We start from the raw sequence: 22,771 nt of genomic DNA on the forward strand, positions 1-22,771 counted from the left end.
ACGTGCAGATCTGTCCTCGCAGAGGAGGGAGAGCTTGTACCTGAATAAAACCTGGTCTTAAAGGTGCCACTGGACTGTTTTGGACCAGGGGGCCAAGAGTTGATTGCAAGAGTTGATAAGAGGACATGTGATATTTTGGAGTGTAATGGTTTGTTATGAATTTTTATAGCTGTTGTTATAATGGAATGTGTATTTTCTTCTTTACAGTGATAAGAGTTGTCATTGCTACACGCTCAGGTAAAGCAATTCTTATGAAATGGATATTTTTCTTGCGCAAGATCCGTTGCATGTGAGCAATAAAAGAAGGGAGTTTTCCACAGAATTAGAATTATTATAGTAAACAATTTTGCATATATATATCTTTATTGACTCTTTGTTATTTTTGTCACGGATGTTTTGCTTGGACTTCCGTCTCCTCCCGTGATCTCCCACTTTTGGTTTCAACCAGGGGTCATTTCGTAGAAAAAGAGGTACAGGAGCTCATTAGCATTACTCATTAGCGTATGCCACACCCCCTGACATCACAGGAAGTGTGTCAAAAGGCAACACCCACCGCTCAGGCTCCACTGGACTGTTTTGGATGGCTAGCTATTGGGGGGGGGGACGTGCAGATCTGTCCTCGCAGAGGAGGGAGAGCTTGTACCTGAATAAAACTTGGTCTTAAAGGTACCACTGGACTGTTTTGGACCGGGGGCCGAGAGGGGGGGCTCTGCAGCTTACCTGGCTGCTTCTTGCTCTGACTGAGGGCTGCTGGGAGCAGGGGGTGGGGCTTGTTGCATGTGCCCGCCCCCTGGGCTCTTTACTGCCGGAGCTCTGCTCCTGTGCGCTCCCGCAGGAAATGACCCCTGGCTTCGACCACCTGGAGACTGGCAACCCGACATCTTCCACGTCGCCTCCGGTTCCAACCTCCAAAGTCCCTGTACTTACTTTATGATTTATTGCTTTTTAAAAAACATTTCAACCCCCTTCCACCTCTCGTTGAGCCCAGGGAAGACGGCAGCTGCACGAAAGGGGAAAGGCCACAGAGGGAAACGCGGGGAACGCCAGTTTCTTCCTCTCCCCAACAGATTGGATGGGGAAAAGAAACTCCAGGCCGAGACTCCTGTCGATTTGCAGGGCCTGCATTTATTTCAGCGCAGTCATTTAATTAATGAGCTTTCTTTCTTCACTTTGGGAACTGCTTCGAGCAGACCTCCGGAGCAGCAGCTGCTCCATCTTCTAGACGAATTAGCCTGTGAAAAGCCAGCCGGTTCGATTCCTTGGCAGCCTAAGAATTCTAAATCCCACCCCCCCCTCATTTCTTTTCCTGGTCTTCTCACCCCCTTGGCTTGAGTTCGTCTCCCTCAAGCTCCAAGTGCCTCCTCCCGCCCGGTCCAAGTGCCCAGTCCTCCAAACCTGCCATCATCTTCGCTCACCTCTGTCCTCCAAACTAGCTGCTCCGCGTTATTGCTGTTCACCTTGTAGATCTCCAGGAACGGGTCGGACTTGCTGAAGAAATCCTACACGGAAAGAGGAATCGGTTCAAGCAGACCCAAGCGCACTGCAGTAGAACGTAGACGGTGTTACCACAGCCCAGGGGGTCCCCAGTAGTCAGGGCCGGCTCCAGCTTATTTTGCACCCTAGGCAAGGATCCCTTCTGGGGGCCCCGTGCACGCACCCATTTTCAAAAATAAATGCATTTTAGGAAGAATGAAAAACACAAATAATCAAGAAACTCCCAGAGTATGGGGCTGGGTGCAGTTTGGTGCCCCTAAGGGCCGTCCTGCTCTAGGCGATCGCCTAGTTCGCCTAGTGAGTGAGCCGGCCCTGCCAGTAGTGTTACTACAGCCGGGGTCTTTTCTCTCTCATTTAGAAACAGCAGTATGGAGACAGAATACCCTTCACGGGGCCAAAACTTCCACAAACAGACATTGCAAGCTTTCAGATTCCACTGAGTTCTTCCTCCACTCACAACTCGGCGGGGCCCGCCGGAACAGCGATCCTCTCTGTGCCTACCTTGTCATCCAGTTCTTGGCCGTGAAATTCCAGCTGCACAAATTCGTTGGTTCGGGAGACTTCCTCCGCTTCAATCTGGAAAGAGGAAACAGCCAGGTGGATAGGTAAATACGCCCCCAAGGCTCACTCCATAACGTGAGAAATTAAAAAGAAGGAAATCGCCTCCTCCCCAAACATAACGAACAGGACCACGATGCTCCATGTTACTGAAGGGGTACATAAGATCGAGGGGGCAGGGTTATTAGGAGGTGGGTGGGGAACAGGGAAATTGCCCTGCTCGTAAGAGCCTGTACTCTCCTGGAGGGAAAGATCTGAATTGTAGGGGAACATTTTCCATCACTGATTCCACCTTCTACCCACTTAGCAAGCCAAGTCACGTATGATAGTGGAAGGCAAACGTCTTCCTGGCCTCAGATCTAGTGGGTTCACTAGCACGGGGTTCCCCAACATGGTGCCCACGGGCACCAGGTGCCTACCAGTACTTCCCTTGGAGCCCTCTAGAAAGAGGGTGGGGTCCACTGTAAGGCAGAGTCTGTTACTGGGTGGTGTCATTCAGATCAAAGGGCTTTCTACCAAAGGATCAGGAGGGCCGGTGAGCATTTGGGCCTTCCTTAGCCAAAGTGCAGTTCCATTTCCCCCTTCAGGCTTGGCTTTCTTTCTTCCCAGGAGGCGAGAGGAGGGCAGGAGTGCATTTGGCAGTGCCGCCTGTGGAAGCTATTTTGGATGGTGGCGCTCACCACCCTATCTCAAAATTCCAGATGTGCCTTAAGCTCAAAAAGGCTGGAGACCCCTGAACTAGACCCTCAAACGCCTGCTGGATTCTGCTATGCTCCCTATCTGGTAGCTAAGTGCAGGCCCGTAGCTACGGTGGGGCTTTTGGGGGCTCTGCCCTCTTTCCTAAAGGCACAGCCCCACAAGAATTTTGCCTGTAAATGCTTTTTTTCGAATCATTTTAAAACATTTTTTTTAAATGTGTGTGCTCCTTTAAGCAGAGTGGGGTGCTGTAGTCGACTAATTCCCACACTGAGCAAGGGGGTTGGAGTAGGTGACCTCTAGGATCCCGTCTAACTCTATGTCAAGAAACTGGTCTCCAAATCCCCTCTTGGCCATGAAGCAGAAAGTGACTTCCCGCAGGCTCACCGGCTTTGCAAGGTCATTGTGCAGCTCAAACACCGCTGTAAAGAAGGGTAGGGTTTTGCACTATGCTTCTAGAAGCACTGTTGTATAAATACTTCTATTATAATATTTATCAGTAGTAGAATGATAACAGCATTTTCCCCACGTATCACTTCTTGACAGTTCAAAGGGGCTTCATATACCTTCGCAATCTTCCCAACAAACCCAAAAGGTGAGTTGGTGTTATAAAAATGTTATAAAAATGTATCACAGGTGAGCAAACCCAGCCCCACAACCCCAGGTTGTGCCAGGTTAGTCAGTCACACTCTGCACATGCTTAAAGACGATCTTGTGCTTTGCGGGTACCAATGCCCAGACACTGAAAATGAGGTGCCAGGAAGCCTAGCTTATTCCACCCTTTCCAAAGGTGTGCCCTGGGCCTGCTGTGCCCCTGAAGAGGCACAGTCTTTCTCTGCCCCTGCATTTCCCACTCCAAAGGGATTTTGGTACCGTGATGGTCGAGGTCTCCGTGAGGTCTCCGTTGGCCAGGGTCAGCTGCTTGGTAACTTTGGTCTGGGAGACGATCTGGGGAGTTGGTTGAGCCGCAGGGACAAAGGAAAAGATTGAATTAGTCACAGGCCAGGGGAAGGAAGGAAGGAAGGAAGGAAGGAAGGAAGGAAGGAAGGAAGGAAGGAAGGAAGGAAGGCAGGAAGGAAGGAAGGAAGGCCCCCCTCAAAGAAAACTGCCTTTGCATACCCACATACATGAGTTTCTCCCCAATGGGGACCCAAAGAGGTTAATAATTTTCTCCTCTCCCCCAATTTATCCTCACAACAACCTTGCGAGGTAGGTTAGGGGGCTGAGAGTTTCTGACTGGCCCAGGGTAACCCAGCAGGCTGCTATGGCAGTGTGGGAATTCGAACCCACGTCTCTCAGATCCTAGTCTGACTTTCCAACCAGTATGCCACACAGGCTTCCGATTCAGTGCCTGATTTTTGCCACCTTAATTAAATAAGAGGAGCAAAGATGGACGCTGTTCCTCGCTGATTCACCACAGAGCGGTCAAACCCTAATCCACAGTTTGGTTCTCTGCCATCCTTTGCCTGCAAGCAGAATCAAGCCACATATCTGGTTCTTGTGGGTTCCTCACTATTTATTTAGGTTTATATCCCGCCCTCCCCGGATAGCAGGCTCAGGGCAGGTTACGTCAAATTCGGTAGAAAGCACAATATACAAAGAATTAAAACAGTTAAAAACACCAGTAAAATACAACAAAGCATCATTCGCCCGGTGCAAGTTATTGTTCAAATTAAGGCCTCGCAGATGCCGTCTCTGGTATGCCGTTCTGGCCCACTGAGAGGGGTCACAAGAGCAGACAACAGGCGAGCTCCATCCAAGGCCCAGAAACTGGAGGGGACTTTTGGCACCAAGGCACCCGGGGCGGGTGGAGGGCCTTCTCCGGAGAATGTAGTTTTCCCAACCTTGCTGGGAAGCCTCCTGCTCACATTGTCCATTGTGAGAAAATCTCGTTTTCTGAGCCATCAAACTGTTCCGCATTCTTAGCAAAAAAACCTTCCTCCCATGCAACAACGGCAGGTGGCTTGTGAGAGAGCCCCAGAAGCTGGTATCAGGGGAAAGGGTTGCCAACTCCGGGTTGGGAAATTCCTGGAGATTTGGGGGGGAGGGGGGAGCGTGAGGAGGGCGAGATTTGAGGAGGGAGGTGCCTCAGTGATGTACACCCTCCACCCTCCAACGCAGCCACGTTGTCCAGTGGAAACCGATCTCCAGTCTGGAAATCGGTTGTGATCCCACCCAGCAGATCTCCAGGTTCCGCTTGGAGGTTGCCAACCCAACAGAGTTGGCATGCTCTGGCACTTCCTAGTGGTTAGCGTGCGGGACCATTACCAAGCTTGGGTCCCCGTCCCCCTTGCCGTGGCGTTCACTGGGTGATGGACGACTCAAACTCCCTCAGACAAATTTACCTCACAGGGTTGTTGTAACAAAATGGAGGCCATTGTGAGGCATCCAACGGTGGGCTAAAACTGGGACGGACGGACAGACTGGCCGTCCTCCTCACCCCCACGCGACCACCATTATCCGGCACTGCCAATACACCGCTGCTGCATGGCCTCCCCCGAGTAAGCAGAGAGACCCAGGTCTCCTGGGGCGGGGGCCTAACCAGCCTTACCTGCCCCAAAGAGCATTCGACCGCCCCTAACAGGGGCCCCAGCTCGGACCCCCCATCCTCAGCGCCCTCCCCGCCGGCGTCAAACACTTCGAATTTCAAGATCTGCATCTCTTCGAAGAAATAGTCGAGGGCGAAGACGTGGCCGAAGACGGGGTTCTGGGAGGCACGCAGGACCTCGGAGCGCCCCACCTGAGGAGAAAGAGATAGATACCGGCCCGGTGGTCAGGAGGCCGAGTGGCGGGTTCGGATCCCTCCCCTCAAGGAGCGGGGACCGGAGCCCGTACCTCACTCCACTGCCCGTCGCTGAACAACTGGAGCATCACGCAGGGGTCCGGTTTGGTGGTCTTCTCGCGCAGCAAGAGGCTCCAGCAGGAGACGCGGAGCTCCACCCGGGAAGCCCCAAGGGCTACTGGTTGGGAGTCGATCCCTTCCGACATGGTGTTTGTCGCCTGTGGGGGGGGGGTCAAAGTCGGAAATCACGGGAGCGAGAACCCGATCCACAGACAGGCATTCTGTATCAGAATGTCCATTAATTTTTTAGGACGCCTGTGTATTTTTAAATCAGGGGTCCCCAATGTGGTGCACAAAGGTGGTGCATTGATATAAATCAATGGTGCGACCTCATTTGGAATACTGTGTGCAGTTCTGGTCACCACACCTTAAAAAGGATATTATAGCTTTGGAAAAAGTGCAGAAAAGGGCAACTCGAATGATAAAAGGGTTGGAACACTTTCCCTATGAGGAAAGGTTAAGGCGCTTGGGGCTCTTTAGCTTGGAGAAACGACGAATGAGGGGTGACATGATTGAGGTTTATAAGATTATGCATGGGAAAGAGCAGGTAGAGAAAGAGGTACTTTTCTCCCTTTCTCCCAATACAAGAACTCGTGGGCTCTCCATGAAATTGCTGAGCGGTCGGGTTAGAATGGATAAAAGGAAGTACTTCTTCACCCAAAGAGTGATTAACACTTGGAATTCACTGCCACAGGAAGTGGTGGCGGCTACAAGCATGGACGGCTTCAAAAGGGAATTAGACAACCGTATGGAGCAGAGGTCCATCAGTGGCTCTTAGCCACAAGGTATAGATAGGGACTCTGGGGCAAGGGATGCTCTGTCATCTTGGTGCTTGGGGGGGTCAACAGTGGGAGGGCTTCTAATGTCCTGGCCCCACTGCTGGATCTCCTGATGGCACCTGGTATTCTTGGCCACTGTGTGACACAGAGTGTTGGACTGAATGGGCCTCTGGCCTGATCCAGCATTGGCATCTCTTATGTTCTTATGTTCTTAAGGTGTCCACCGACTCCTTTCCTGTTGCCCTCCGAGCAGGGCTCCTGACAGCTGACTGGAGACCTGAACGGCTGTGCAGACGACTACCACTAAGCACTGGGTTTATTCTCTGACTCCTCTTACTCAGTGTATTTTTAACATTTACCCCTCTTGCTCCCCGCAACTTGGGCTTCCTCTGTGGTTGTGGCTGGCTCCCACGGTGGCCATTTTTTGGCTGCGTCCACCACCCCATGTCAGAATTCCAAAAGTGCCCACCGGTTCAAAAAGGTTGGGGACCTCTGTTTTAAACCACCTGCCCGTCTCTTGGAAGCTAACCGACAGTCGACAAAAATAGACTCTTCATGCCCTTATTACAGCTAAAAAAATTGTATTACAACACTGGAGATAAATGCCCACCTCGTATAAATCAATGGATTTAAGTACCTTACAAATGTATCAATATTCGAATGCATGGCATAGGTATGACAATTGCACATGGACTTATTTTAAGATATTTGGAATACTTTTATAGAAACTTGCGTATAGATCTGCCATCGCCATTGTTATATTCTTGTTTCTACTTTATATATATATATCTATATGTCTCCCCCCTCCCTTTAGTTGCTGGATTTTTAGTTGTTTTCCTTTTTTAAGAAAGAAAAAAAATAACACAACAACCCTGTGTGGTAGGTTAGTTAGACTGCAAGTGTGTGACTGGCCCAACATCACCCAGCAAGCTTCCATGACAGAGTCAGGATTCGAACCCGGGTCCCCCAAATCCTAGTCTGACACCCTAACCTATGCACCACACTGCCTCTCCGTAAAAAGAGATCAGACCACAGTCGGGGCCCCTAAAGCTTAAAAACAAAAACAAAAATCATTCCTGTGTGATGCAGTAGTCAAGAGTGTTAGACTAGTATCAGGGAGACCCGAATTCAAATCCTCACTTGTGCCATGGAAGCTCGCTGGGTGACTTTGGGCCAGTCACGCTCTCTCAGCCTAACCTATCTCACAGGGTTGTTGTGAGGATAAAATGGAGGACAGGACAAAAAAAAATGTACGCTCATCGCAGAGAAAAAAGGGTTACCAATGAATGAATTAAATAAATAAATAAAGAGCTATGCGCTGTAACAATAAAATTCATTCATTCATTCAGAGTTCCGAACAGAAAGCTGTTCCCTCTGTCATCCCAAATGTGCTAGGGAGGGGCCCCACAGAGCAGTGGTGAGAGAAAGGCCCTCTGTACCTGCTCAGAGGCACTCCCTTCTTTCACCGCCCCTCCACCTGTTCCCAGACAGGGAAATGCCTACCTCTCCTGCCTTCCCAGCTCTAGTCACAGAGGCTGATGGGGGTGCAGTGGGGGGGGGGAGCGACTGACACATCCGAGCTGGCACCGGAGCCCTCTGGGCCCAAGTGGCGCTGAATCAGCCCTTCCCGGCCTGATTTATTACACTGCGGCCTGGGCGGCTGGTTTGGCTCCCGCCTGGGATCTGAGTCAGGTCAAATCCTGGATGTTCTCGGGCAGCAGGAGAGGGCCGGGAGGGAGGATTCTCTCCGGAGAGAGAGAGAGACAGGCAGAGAGGAAAGAAAGAGAGGCAAGCCGGTGCTAGTACACGGCGGGTGGGAGGGGGAATGTTGGAGGAGATGCCGTGAGCACGCTTTCCAGCCGGGGTGCCCACAGATGAACGGAGGGAGCCGCTTGTAGCCACCCCAGCCAGCCTCCTCTCCTCGCCTCTGGCAGCTGCTTCCCACAGACTCAAGCAGAATTATAGGGTTGCCAGGCAAAATGCCTGGCGATTCGGGGGTGGAGATTGGGGAAGATAAACGGTTAGATCCTCGGCAGGGTAGGGGTTACCAACCTCCAGGCAGGGGCTGGAGATCCCCCGGGACTACAAGTGATCTCCAGGTTGCAGGAGGAGGAGAAGGAAAGGGGGGGAGGAGGAGGAGATTGGATTTATACCCCATGGCCCTTCACTACCCGAAGCAGTCTCAGAGCGGCTTACAATCTCCTTTCCCCCTCCCCACAACAGACAACCCGTGAGGTAGGCGGGGCCGAGAGAGCTCTTTCGAGGAATGCTCCTGAGAGAACAGCTCTGAGAGAACGTGTGACTGACCCAAGGTCATCCAGCAGCTGCATGTGGAGGAGAGAGGAATCGAGTCCGGTTCTCCCAGATTAGAGTCCGCACTCCTAGCCACTGCAGCAAACTGGCTCTCCACTTGTTAATTATTTTATTTACTACGGTCAACGACCATAGTCTAATCACTTATTTATGACTGATATATTTCATACATTTATTCCGTTTCTCCTTGAGGAAATGGCTGCTTTGGCAGGTGGGCCGCCTGGCATGACACCCTACTGAGGCCCCTCCCCTTCCTAAGCCCCAACCTCCACCCTCAAATCTCCAGGTATTCCAGAACCCAAAGTTGGCAACCCTAGCCAGGGTATAACACCATATATTCCACCCTCCAAAGCAGGCCCTCTCTCCGGGGGAACTGATCTCTGTCGTCTGGATATCAGTTGTCATTCCGGGAGATCTCCAGGCCCCGACTGGAGGTTGGCACCCTAGGCAGAGAAGGGTCGAGTCTAGCAACTGTCACCCGAGTGCCTTGCCCTGGAGACGCCCGCAGGTGCCTGCCACCTGGCCACGAAGGACCCCTCCGGGAAAGCAACTCCCCTGTTAGTTCCACTTCGTTTGCATCTCCGCCGAGGACCCCGGTGAGGACTACTTCTGCGCATCATCCTTTCTCGGAACAGGTGACAAACCTTTGGAGGCCATAGGTCTACCTGTGGGTATCCATGGTGGGTAGGGCCTGCCACCCACGGAACCTTAAATCTACTAGCATAAAGACTGCAAGGAGTCAGGTGATTTGCAACAACAAACAATAGATTCCCCCCCCAAAAAATTATTTCTGCTGACATTCTCTAAAGTGTGACCAGCCTCAAATCTAGCTGTTCTATTGAAGGCCAACACCGCTGCCCTCTGATAGCATCCTCGTGTCTGCTAATGGGCTAGGCTTGCGAGGTCCCCTACAGCCAGTTTAGTGTCGTGGTTAAGTGCGCGGACTCTAATCTGGGAGAACCGGGTTTGATTCCCCACTCCTCCGCTTACAGCTGCTGGATGACCTTGGGCAAGCCACAGTTCTGACAAGAGGTGTTCTTGAAAAAGAGCCGTTTCTGTCTGAGCTCTCTCAGCCCCGCCTACCTCACCGGGTGTCTGTTGTGGGGAGGGGAAGGGAAAGGAGTTTGTAAGCCGCTCTGAGACTCCTTTGGGTAGTGAAGGGCGGGTAGAAATCCAATCTTTTCTTCTTCTCTTCTTCTCTGGCCACAGGCGGAGGATGTGTAGACTGATGCTCTCAGGAATCCCTTCCTTCCTTCCATTCTCTCCTTCACTCTCTCTCACACACAAAGAAGAGCGCGTTTCTCCTCATCTTTGGCACCACGGATGCAGCTGCATTCTGCGTCTGCCTCCATCCAGCTAGTTAGATTAGGTACGATCCCTTTCTCTCAACCTGCACCACCCAGAATGTAGTTCCTTGAATAAAGGATTCCTATTCGTTCAAACTGACACGTGGTTCTGTGTAGCTCTGTAATTTTGCTAGCACATACAGAACAAAGAAGCTACTGCTGCGTGTAGCCAAGAGTGCCCTCTGCTAAATAAGACAGAGATTACTGGCTTACTATACCAGTGAATCTAATACGGTTGCCAGATCCTGGTTGGGAGACTCCTGGAGATTTGGGGGTGGAGCCTGGGGAGGACAGGGACCAGAATGAGATAGAATGGCAGTGTGGTGTAGTGGTTAAGTGCGCGGACTCTAATCTGGGAAAACCGGGTTTGATTCCCCACTCCTCCACTTGCACCTGCCGGATGACCTTGCGCAAGCCATAGTTCTGTCAGAGCTGTTCTTGAAAGAGCAGTTCTCGAGAGAGATCTCTCAGCCCCACCTACCTCACAGGGTGTCTGTTGTGGGGAGGGGAAGGGAAAGGAGTTTGTAAGCTGCTCTGAGACTCAGAGTGAAGGGAAGGGTATAAATCCAATCTCCTCCTCCTCCTCCTATAGCAGTGATGGCGAACCTTTTAGAGACCGAGTGCCCAAACTGCGACCCAAAACCCACTTATTTATCGCAAAGTGTCAACACGGCAATTTAACCTGAATACCGAGGTTGTACTTTGGAAAAAAACAACTCATACATTAACATAAGATGATCCAAATAAAGTAAGGAAAGCAATCCCAAATGCTTTCATTTACTTAAAATTATTTGGCAGAGAATTCGACACTTTAATGATGGTCTGGGCCTGGCTGGGGCGATGTCACCCGAGCCCACAGAGAGGGCTCTGAGCGCCACCTCTGGCACCCGTGCCATAGGTTCGCCACCACCGTCCTATAGGATCCACCCTCCAAAGCATCCATTTTCTCCAGGGGGAACTGATCTCTGTAGTCTGGGGATGAGCTGTAATTCCGGGGGATCCCCAGGTCCCACCTGGAGGCTGGCAACCTTGCAATGGGCTACTTTTCAGATTGTTGTAGGCATGCGGAAAGGAAACGCACACTCATTCATTCAAAGAGGTCTATTGAGAGAGAGGCTTCTCTGCCGTTGTTTGCCATGACAGCAAAACGTAGCCTCCAAATTCAGAGGCCGTCAGGCTGACTTTTGAATGCCAGTGTCTGGGGTGGGGGGAAGCAGAAAGATGAGGCCACGGCTGCTTTCCTGCTTGGGCCCTTCTTAACGTCCAGCCTCGGGTTTTACCAGCTGCGGCCCCTATCCCGAAGAACAGTCTCCCGGAAAAGGGGCAGCAGGCAGCTACTTTTCCGGCAAACTCTTTCTGCAAAGTGTTTTCGTTCGGCTTGGCCGCTTTGAATAGACCAATCTTAAAACGTGACAACTGAGGATATGACTTCTGTGAAGTGAACAGTTGTTACTGTTAAGTGTGCACAATGATGAACAAGGAACAGAAGACGCCATCGTTGTGCTGGTCCCGTTCAGAGGAAGTCCTCACGAAACAAAACGATATTCCGGAGGACTTTGTCAACTGCAGTCATTTCTGGACCTCTTTTGCACTATTCATACGATGTTACATAAGAACATAAGAACATAAGAGACGCCAATGTTGGATGGGCCTTTGGCCTGATGCTCTGTCTGGTCACACAGTGGCCAAAAATACCAGGTGCCATCAGGAGGTCTACCAGGGGGGCCAGGACATTAGAAGCCCTCCCACTGTTGACCCCCCCCCCAAGCACCAAGAAGACAGAGCATCACTTGCCCCAGACATAAGAACACAAGAGAAGCCAATGTTGGATCAGGCCAAAGTCCCATCCAGTCCAACACTCTGTCACACAGTGGCCAGAAACACCAGGTGCCATCAGGAGGTCCACCAGGGGGGCCAGGACATTAGAAGCCCTCCCACTGTTGACCCCCCCAAGCACCAAGATGACAGAGCATCCCTTGCCCCAGAGTCCCTATCTATACCTTGTGGCTAAGAGCCACTGATGGACCTCTGCTCCATACGGTTGTCTAATTCCCTTTTGAAGCCGTCCATGCTTGTAGCCGCCACCACCTCCTGTGGCAGTGAATTCCAAGTGTTAATCACTCTTTGGGTGAAGAAGTACTTCCTTTTATCCATTCTAACCCGACCGCTCAGCAATTTCATGGAGTGCCCACGAGTTCTTGTATTGTGAGAAAGGGAGAAAAGTACCTCTTTCTCTACCTGTTCTTTCCCATGCATAATCTTGTAAACCTCAATGTTTTTGTCTAACACACTGTAACACTGTGGCCAAGACCACGGCCACACAACCCGGAAAATCTACAGCAACGAATGAACTCCAGCCGTGAAACCCTTCAACAGCACACTGTAATACTATTTCTATCTGATGCACGACATCTGTTTACAGCTTCTTGGCGTTTCCGGAAAAGGTACAGCAGGCAGCTACTCTTTCTGCAATCAGGAGCTGAGAAAGGGGAATTATGGGACAGTCAGAAGGCCATGCGTCCATCGAGTTTGCATGGCTATTGATCTCAAAGGAGACTATTTCTTGCACGTTTGTGGTATTCAGCTTGGGTCCCGCCCGCGTCCAGAGCACAGTGAGCATATCAATGTTTTCAATCAGTAAGAGCAAGATGGGTCGCCACGTTAGTCTGTCTGTAGCAGCAGAAAAGAGCAAGAATCCAGGAGCACCTAAAAGACTAACAAACTTTGTGGCAGGGGAGGAGCTTTTGTGAGTCACTGCTCACTTCTTCACTTCTTCTAAGGCAGGGCTTTTTTGTAGAAAAAGCTCAGCAACTCATTAGCATATTAGGCCACACCCCTGACAGCACAGCTTATTGGCATATTAGGCCACTCCCCCATGTTACCAGAAGTGTGCTCATCCAGCCACACCAACCTTTTGCTTCTTATTCTGTTTACCTTGTTTGTTGTCCAAACCCAGGGCTTTTTTGTAGCAGGAACTCCTTTGCATGTTAGGCCACACACCCCTAATGTAGCCAATCCTAATGAGTTTCTGCTGTTGGGTGTGGCCTATTATGCTAATGCATCCCTGCTGGGCGTGGCCAACTTGGAAGCCAGCCGGAACTCTGTTCCTGTGCGTTCCTGCCCCAAAATAGCCCTGTTCTAACATAAAGGTTTCCCTTGCTCAAAAGCCAGTCGAATCCGACTCTAGGGGTGCGGCCCTCATCTCCGTTTCCAAGCCGAAGAGCCAGCGCTGTCCAAAGACGTTTCCCATGGTTATGTGGCCGGCATGACTAGACGTCGAGGCGCACGGAATGCTATTACCTTCCCACTGAAGCGGTACCTATTTATCGACTTGCAATTTCTTGCTTTCAAACTGCTAGGGCCAGAGACGGGGGCTCACTCCGTCACGCGGCACTCGGGTCTCGAACAGTTGAATTACCGACCTTCCAGTCCGCAGTTCAGCATCTTAACCACTGAGCCACCGCAGCCCTTACTCACTTCTTCTGCCTTGCCACAAACTTTGTTCGTCTTCAAGGTGCTCCTGGACGCTCGCTCTTTTCTACCGTTCAATCGGTAAATATCAGACCGATCTCAGTTGGGAACGTGTTGTGCCGGACTACCTCCTCTGATCGAGGAAGACCAAACGGAATCCCAGGGGCACCATCAAGACAAACAGCATTTCTTCTAGGGTGAGCTTTCGCCAGACAAGTCGCTGGGATGGATCCAGGGAGGCAATCTGCATCTATGCAGATGACCTCAGCAAAAGCTTTTGTGCCGCTTAAGTATCTTTTGGAGCAGGTGGGCGAACACCAGGGGGGAAAGGAGCACATGCGCCAGCGTGCCAAGGGGGGTACTTTTTTGGAAGAAATCCCGGATTGAGGCTCAGAACCTTTCTTTGATGCCACAGCAGTTTCTGGGACATGCAAAAGAACGGTGGATTTGCGGGAAGGAAAACGAAGCTCTCAAACGGCCCTCCGGCCTCCAAAAGTAGCAAACTGCCAACTTGAACCTCTGCCCAGCATGCTAATATTTCACGTGGAAAATGGGTGGTAGGGGCACATTCATAAAAGAGATACTCGTCGTCAGCAGTGTTCCCTCTAAGATGAGTTAGGGTGAGCTAGCTCGCGGTCTGTTAGCCTCCGGTTGCTCACAAAGTAGAACTTTTGCTCACGAGACTCCACAGCTTAGAGGGAGCGTTGGTTTGTTCGTTTTGGGGAAAGGTGCCGGAACTCTCAGGAGGAAAATGACGTTCTCAGTGTGTATACTGAAAACTCACGAACTTTTAAATATTTTTTTTAAGAATTTGGTCAAGGAGGTTCCGGAACTCGGTTCCTGTGCGTTCCCCCAGATTAAAAGGCCTGCTCATTGTTAATTGCTATATGTAGAAACTTGGAGCTTGTAAGTATGTGTCATATGTAATATTTAATTTTCCTTGTCTTTATAAAAACAATAAAAACTATTTTTAAAAAAAAAAGGCCTGCTCATTGTGCATTCAGAGATGGTACAGGCCTGTGCGAGGACCATATCACATGGCTGGCTGCACACTGCATGTGGCTATGCAATATGATGCAACTTTCTGGTCCTCAGATATCAAGGGCTGAGAAAGGACTTCCCACGGCTACAAACTGAGCGCTACCAAGGACAGGGAGGGTCTTAGCCAATGGGCTGCCAGGGCAGCTGCCTGAGGAAGAGGAGGAGGAGATTGGATTTATACCCCGCCCTTCACTACCCAAAGGAATCTCAGAGTGGCTTACAAACTCCTCTCCCTTCCCTTCCCTTCCCCACAACAGACACCCTGTGAGGTAGGTGGAACTGAGAGAGCTTTTACGAGAACTGCCCTTGAGAGAACGGCTCTGAAAAAACTTGTGACTGACCCAAGGTCACACCAGCAGCTGCATGTGGAGGAATGGGGAATCAAACCTCCCAGATAAGAGTCCGCGCTCCTAACCACTACACCAAACTGGCTGTCGAGTTTGACCTGCAGAGGGGCCGATCACCCCTGGCCCGGCTTTCCCGACAGGGGGAATACCAAGCAGGCTCCCAGCAGAGGCGCCCACGTCTGCCCAACCCCTCCACGGCTCAGAGACCTGGCCAGCAGATTGCAGCTCCCTCCCTCCTTGCATGGGGAGAAGATGGCTCCTTGCCTGTCCCCCAAAGCGTGGGGGTGACGACGGACGACGATTTTGCCCACCCCCCCGCCCAGTGCCCAAGAATCGCTAAGACCAGTCCTGCCCAAGTGTTTTATCTAAGAATCTGCTCCTTTGATGGCTCTGTACAACAATAGCATTCAGGGGTGCAGGCGTGCGGTGCGGTACGTGTGAAAGACAGCATGCAGTGAAAGAGGAGCCCGCTTGTTGTGCTTCTGCATGAGTCCCTGTTCTGGCAGGAGATCCGGCTGTGTCTCTGCATCCAGGAGAGAACAGATGCATTTTGGCTTTGTTTCCCCACCACCATTGTTTCCCCCACCACTTCCTTCTGTCTTCAAAAGGGCTCCTGCCAGCGATACAACAGCAGCACTCCGGTCAAACCAAAACTGGCCTACAGCCCAGTTAAACGCAACCACCTTCTTTTGCCCAGCGACTCACATGCAGCCCAGCGGCAATGTGAAACAGAAGAGCCCTGCAAAGTTGACGAAACCTGGACCAGGCACTCGATGTACCAAAGGGTGAGTTTGCTCTCCTAGAGAAGACTGATGATCCAACCAAGGAGAAGCCAACCTCTCCAAAAGAAGGCCCTTCAAGAAGACACTGCAGGCCAGGAATAAGTTGGCAGGCGGGTCTACGCGGGAGGGACCGGATCGGGCCTCATCCCGGGATGTGGCTTGCCCCCCTCCCCGCAGCAAGCAAACGCTGGTTTAGGAGGTACAGTCGGTTGTCGTAGTAGAGAATCCTGCAGAGACACAGTGGGCAGGCTCTCCTGTTTATGCCTCTACACGAGGAGCATTATTGGATCAGGAGCGGACCGATGCGGTTTGGCGTGCTGAGAAGTATAGCAAGCTCTCACTCACCCCACCCCAAGCTCCTGCCTCTGAAACGCATGTGGTTCCCTGCCACTGAAATTGGAACCACTTTCTCCCGGAGGTATTCCCTGCTAGCTTAACACCATGGAGGGAATTTCGTAAGGAAAGAAGGTAACAAGTCACACAGAAAGAAAGCTCAGTTCAGGAAAAACGCAGCCACAAGGGGACCGGGGGGGAGGGGGCGTATCTTCAAATGGTTCCTTGGACAAAACCACACCACCAAGAGCTATGTAACCCAGGAGATAGAACTGACCTACAGTTTCTCTTCTCTTGAACCCATGTAGTTTACTGCATAGGAACACAAGCCTCTGAGGTTCACAGGACTCTTGATCAGGCAGAACTGGCAAGAACACAATCGCTTTGCTGGATCAGTCGAGCACTCCGACTTGTACGACGGCCAACCGGGATGCTGCCGGAAGCACTTTAGCAGGGCCCAAGGGAGACAGCTGCCCGCTCGGGCACTCAGATATATTGCCCCTGATTAGGAAGGCTCCATTTCGCGATCAGAGCTAAGAGCCTCTTGATGGAGCTAGTCTCCAAATCCCCCCCCCGGGGGTGGGGGGGAGATTACTAATGCAGCAAAAACGAAAGAGACCAATCATCATATGACATGGGCTCAAGTCCACAAAAACTTGCACTTCCATTAATTGTGTTTGTTTTTTAAAGTAACACAGGTCTCTGATGCCGACCCTCCCTTCATTTGCCTAATCCCTTTTAAAAAGCTGATGAAACCAGCGGCCCTCGCCACGCCTCATGGCAACTCTTTCCAATGGTGATTTGGCATTACTTGAAATATCACTTTCCCCCTGCGAACTTCTCTGCAACGCAGAGCTCTGTGAAGCCCAAAACCTTGCATACGCCTCCACAAGATCCAGTCCACCTAAATATTAGTAAAGGTAAAGGTTCCCTTGCTCGAAAGCCAGTCGAGTCCGACTCTAGGGTTGCGGTGCTCATCTCTGTTTCCAAGCCGAAGAGCCAGCGCTGTCCGAAGACATTTCCATGGTCATGTGGCCGGCATGACTAAACACCAAGGTGCACGGAACGCTGTTCCCTTCCCACCGAAGTGGTACCTATTTATCTACTTGCAATTTCTTGCTTTCAAACTGCTAGGTCGGCAGGACCTGGAACTAGAGACGGGAGCCTCACTCCGTCATGCGGCACACTCGGGTCTCGAACTGCTGAACTACCGACCTTCCACAGCCTGCAGTTCAGCGTCTTAACCACTTGAGCCACCGCAGCTCCTAAATATTACCATTCTGCTTACTTTTCAAACGTGTATTTTGAAAGCAACATAGTAAAGTTGCTTGCTGAATATCTAGCAAACACATGCCCGCACAACAGAAGGGAAAACACAGCCCGGGACATACAGTCCTAGAGGGGATCAACTATGGGGATCTATGCAAAATCATGCGTTGGTTACACAAAGGGCACAACTTGTGAAGATATGGAAACACCCATGCAATGATGCTGGAGAACGCATAAATCCAGCAAGGACAGATGATCCGGCAGGCACTATGTGCTGGCCGCTGGCATACACAGAGAAAGGTTGGCACACCAAGTGCTAGGGCTGACCTCTGGCACACAGTGCGTCCTACTCCACAGAGACCCACAATGAATGGGATGGTTGGCAGCAACGCACCTGTGAGAAATGGGAAATGCCGGGGGGGGGGGGGGGGGGGGCGGTGGCCAGAAATGCTCATAGGAAAAGAACAAACACGCCACAAAACGTAGGCACAACATATTTATATGGCTCAATATGGAAACCATCAGCAGCACACATGAAAACACATGCCAGTGAGGTGTAGCAAACTCAAGATTCAAATCCTGCTCAGCAAAATTAACCGGAGCGCCCATTCTAGTTAATTTCACAGAGGATTGTCTGTAAGGCTTGAAAAATGAATTAGAAAAACTAATTGAACTCCAGCCTCTCAGCAGCTAACTGCAAAACGGAACCTCCCTGTTCAGAGGCAGTATACCACCGAGAATAAAAAAATTGGAACCCAGAGCAGGAGAGCCCCGACATGGCCTGAGCGCCTTGGGTGGGAAACAAAAATGATCAAAGCGCAACACCTAACACAATAATGAACCAAGGGAAGCAGACCCCCCCCTCCCTGTATTACATAAAGCATAACATAAGGAATATGCCGTAAAACGCAAACGGCTTTGCAGGATCACACCAAAGCACTGTTGCTAACTGGGACGTCTCCAAGTGGTCGCAAGCCCGCCGTGAAGGCGGCAACCGGCCGCTCAGCGCCGTCCATCACCCCTATCTGCGCCGCAGAGATATACTGCCTCTGGCCATGGAGGCTCCGCGTTTCTCTAGTGGCTCCTAGCGGCGCCGCTCCCGCATCCATCTGCCTGCTCCTCTCCAGAAAGACGCCTGGAGCCTCACCAACATTTGACAGGGGTGACTTTCACCCGTCAACTCTGCGCCACCAAGTGAAGTCCCACTTGTGTGTGTGTGTGTGTGTGTGTGTGTCCCCCACCAGCCAGGGAGAAAACAAACCCGAGCGCCTCTCTCTGCAGCGCACGGTTGTGTCCAGGAGAAAGCAGCCAGCCCTGGGGGGGACTCCGGGACACACAGCCCCCCACGATCACAGCGCCGGCCCGGCCGGGAGCTCCGGCGAGAGGGGGAGCCTCGGGGCCAAGCCCCCCCCCCCGGGGGAGAACCACACCACCCAACCTGGCGTGCCAAGGAATGCGGAGCGGTCATGCATGCAGCAGCAGCAGCAGCCCGGCTGGGCGACGCGGGAAGGCCGAGAGGCGCGGCGCCCCTCCAGAACGGGGACTCACACCGAGGGGCGCCCCCCAACCCCCTGCAGCAGAGAGAGGCCCCGCCGCCGCACCCCCCTCCCCACCCTCCAGCCCACTGCAGGGGCGACTCTCCCAGGGACCGGGTGGCCCGCGGGCGCCATCCGGCGGGCGCCATCCCTCGGGGCGGGCGCCACTGCAGGGCAGGGCAGGGCAGGGCGGGGCGCCTACCTCGGGGCAGAAGCAGGAGCGCCGGGAAGGAAGGAAGGACAGACGGGTGGATGGATGGATGGGAGGCCGCCTCGGGCTGGTGCGCGCTCTGGCTCTGCCTCTGCCCGCCTGCTGCCGGCGGCTGTCCCGTGCGCTGCGCTGCGCCCCTCCTGGCTGGCTTCTGCCGCTGCTGTCACGTTGCCTCCATCCCCGCTCGCCCTGGCCCCGCCCCGCCCGGGACGCCGCAGTGGAGGGGAGGGGAGGGGAGGGGAGGGGAGGGAGGAGGCACGTTCCCGGCCACGCGTGGGGAAGCCCCCGACGCCGGAGACCTGGCACCCGCGCGGGGACCCAGCCCGCAGGGGGAGAGGGGGGGGGCGCACGGCCGGGCCGGAGCCGGGCACACATGGAGCAATAACCCACCCACCCCCACCCCCAGCAGTTGGAGTATTCCGAGAACTTGATGCTCTTTTTTTCCTAAGTTTCTAGTCCTCGTGGAGGTCGGAGGAAGAGGGGAGCGGAGGGCGCAGGCGCACCGCCCCCCCTGCACGGATTTCTGGGCCTCGCCGTCGGTTTTGCAGCGCTGGGGCTGGGGTGCAGTGTTCCCTCTAAGCTGAGTTAGTGTGAGCCAGCTCACAGTTTCTTAGCCTCCAGCTCACCCATTTTTGTCTCCGCTCAGGAAGGATGGGGCTCAAGGGCAAACTCATTTATGCAGTACCCAAATCGCTCGCTCACAACTTTAATGCCAGGAGCTCACAAAGCAGGATTTTTGCTCACAGGACTCCACGGCTTAGAGGGAGCATTGGTGGGGGGTGGAAAAGGGCGAGAGAGGCGGGATTCCTGGCCCCCTGCCTGGCATTTGCCTGCGTTTCTTTCTGTCTCGCTTTTCTCCCCGGTTGGGGCCCAAAGCAGCTTCTATCTAGAGTATCGTTTCTCCCTCCCCTATTTTCTCACACCGACAACAACCCTGTAAGGCGGGCCAGGCTGACAGATCTCCCCTCCTCCGTCCGGTTGCTAGCAACAGAAACAACCCCGTTAGGAAAGCCGGGCCGAGACTCCACCCCTCCTCCATTGTCGGGACGACAGTGACACCCCTGCGAGGTAGGCCAGGCCGAGACTTTGTGACAGGCCCAAGGTCACCCAGCGAGCTTCCACGGTGGAAGCAGGGATTTGAACCCAGCTGGGCCAGGGCCCTAGTCCTTCCCAATGGAGGGGACTATTTCAGAGGTCGAATCTGTCAGAGGAGCCCCCTAGTGGCCTATGGAGCCGCCAGGATTCTGAGCATGAAGCAGGGGTTAGCCCCCATACCTATTTGCAGTAGCACAGCTCAGTTTGGCCGGCGTGAGATAAAATAATGAGACGCTGAGCATGTGCAGAGGGCTTTTCCAGCGTCGGCGGCTCCCTTTCACGAAGCTGAGGCGAGAGGGAAAAGGACAGCCGACGGGAAGAATGGGGATTCCTTTGAAACGTGGTGTTGAAGGCGATGCTCCCTCTAAGCTGTGCAGTCCTGTGAGCAAAAATCCTACTTTGTGAGCTCCTGGCATTCAAGCTGTGCCTGAGCGATGTGGCTGCTGCATAAATTAGTCTGCTCTGGAGCCCCATCCTTCCTTTTTTTTTTTGTTTAGATATTTTTATTGTTGTTATTATTATTATCGTTCTGATTATATATTTTCATATTCCATTATACTCTAACAGTTTTTCCCCGTCCTCCCCCCCTCCCTCCAGTCTGTTGTTTTTAGTTCTTTTCTCTCAGCCAGGGGCATAGTGTTTGGAGCTTCCACTGAACGTCGTTCCTTTGTTCTTCTTCCATCCATCTCCAGTATATGGTCCATTTCTCTTGAATTGTCTCTGAGAGCCCCATCCTTCCTGAGCTGAGACAAAAACGCGTGAGCCAGAGGCCAAAAAGCCAGCTCACACTAACTCAGCTTAGAGGGAACACTGGTTGGAGGAGAATTTTGTGGACACCGTGGACCGCGTGGAAGACCAATCGGTGGGTTCTAGACCAAGCCAAGCCTGAACTCGCCTTGGAAGCTAAAAGGACTCAAATGAGGCCGTCGTACTTTGGTCGCAAAAGGAGAAGACAAGAGTCATCGGAAAAGACAACCATGCTAGGAAACGTTGGGGGCAGCAGGAAAAGCGGACGACCCAAGATGAGATGGATCGGCTCAGTCGAGGCAGCCGCAGCAAGATCGCAGCAAGGCTGTTCATAAGGTCCTTCCATTCTCGGGGTCGCCATAAACTGGAATTGACACGCGCACACAGAGGGGGGCTGGGGGGGGTAGAGGGCTTGACTTCCCACCAATGCTCCCTCTAAGCTGGGGGGGGTCTTGTGAGCAAAAACTCTCCTTTGCGAGCTCCTGGCCTTAAAGTTGTGAGCGAGCGCATAAATCAGTTTGCTCTGGAGCCCCATCCTTCCTGAGCTGAGAGAAAAACCTGTGAGCCGGAGGCTAAGAAACTGTGAGCCGGCTCACATTCACTCAGCTTAGAGGGAACACTGCTTCCCACTAGGTTTGGGCCCCTGCACCAGTTCTGGCTACTGTGCTGATCGGTGCCTTTCAACAGGGAGCAGGAACGAAGCTCTGGGTTCGTGATTTCCCCCGTCAGGGCCAGTCCTCTGCTGGGGGCAGCCCATTAAGAGAGCGGTGTGATGTAGCGGGAGAGGGTGGTGGTGGGCCAGGATACTGGGAGACCCAGGTTCGAATTCCCACCTCACATGGAAGCCTGCTGGGGGACCAGGGCCCCTTGCAAATCCTCCGCCTGGCCTGGTTGTCGTGAGAGAAGGCAGGAGGGGAAGACGATACCGGAAGCGGCTTTGGGTCCCGACTGGGTGGAAAGTGAGTTATAAATGAAGAAGAAGAAGAGATTGGAGTTATACCCCGCCCTTCACTACCCAAGGGAGTCTCAGAGCGGCTTACAAACTCCTTTCCCTTCCCCTCCCCACAACAGACACCCTGTGAGGTAGGCGGCGCTGAGAGAGCTCTGAGAGAAACTGCCCTTTTTCAAGAACAGCTCAGACAGAACTGTGGCTTGCCCAAGGTCATCCAGCAGGTGTCAGTGGAGGAGTGGGGAATCAAGCCCGGTTCTCCCAGATTAGCTGTCCCAGGGGCTTGACCCTTCCCAGCCAGCGTTGTAGGGCCAGGAGGGGGCGGGCATACCTTGCTTGGGGTGACAAAACCCTGCCCCTTCTATATGTTGTAGAAGACTTTCACGGCTGGAGTCCATCAGTTGTTGTAGATTTTCCGGGCTGTATGGCCGTGGTCTTGGCACTGTAGGACCCGACGTTTCGCCAGCAGCTGCTGGCGAAACGTCAGGTCCTACAATGCCAAGACCACGGCCATACAGCCCAGAAAATCTACAACAACCTGTCCCTTCTCTCTGTCTCCCCTAAAATCTCTTCTGAGTGCCAGCCGGGAGGACACACTTCCAGCACCCCAGTTTTCACGCCAAGGATCTCTGCCGGAGCGCACGTACGTGCACCCATGCGCGCAATTATACACTGCAGATGGCACGGATCCGCCCCACCGCGCACAGTGTTCATTCGTTCTGTCACCACCCGGACGGCACCCGTCTCAAAGCCAAGAGGGCGTTTGCCTCCTCAGTAAGGGCGCTGCCGGGGCTCTCCTCGGCAATCAAAAGGTCTCGATGCCTTCACAATAAGTTCCAGGCAGCAGCTGCAGCGGGTGAAACACACGGGGTGGGGGGCGCCTTGGCATTCTCATGCTGGCTCTGAGGAGGCATCCGCCCGCCCCCGACGAGATTTACATTTCTAGAGACTCCAGGATGAGGC

General features: G+C 52.8%; 1 protein-coding gene across 1 annotated transcript in view; it reads right to left on the reverse strand.

Moving 5' to 3' along the window:
• The window catches only part of CPNE6 (copine VI (neuronal)), a 34,295-nt gene extending 15,220 nt beyond the window's left edge, over positions 1 to 19,075 (reverse strand). The window contains exons 1-6 of the mRNA XM_015413630.1: positions 19,009 to 19,075; positions 5,584 to 5,748; positions 5,300 to 5,488; positions 3,622 to 3,696; positions 1,996 to 2,070; positions 1,416 to 1,499 (exon numbers count right to left, since the gene is read on the reverse strand). Coding sequence (XP_015269116.1) covers positions 1,416 to 1,499; positions 1,996 to 2,070; positions 3,622 to 3,696; positions 5,300 to 5,488; positions 5,584 to 5,736 — 576 coding nt within the window. The 5' untranslated portion in view covers positions 5,737 to 5,748; positions 19,009 to 19,075. The remainder of the gene's footprint in view (positions 1 to 1,415; positions 1,500 to 1,995; positions 2,071 to 3,621; positions 3,697 to 5,299; positions 5,489 to 5,583; positions 5,749 to 19,008) is intronic.
• Positions 19,076 to 22,771: the final 3,696 nt, after the last annotated feature.

Source organism: Gekko japonicus, unplaced genomic scaffold (assembly GCF_001447785.1).
Source record: "Gekko japonicus isolate JY-2015 unplaced genomic scaffold, Gekko_japonicus_V1.1 scaffold1098, whole genome shotgun sequence".
Classification (NCBI taxonomy): Eukaryota; Metazoa; Chordata; class Lepidosauria; order Squamata; family Gekkonidae; genus Gekko; species Gekko japonicus.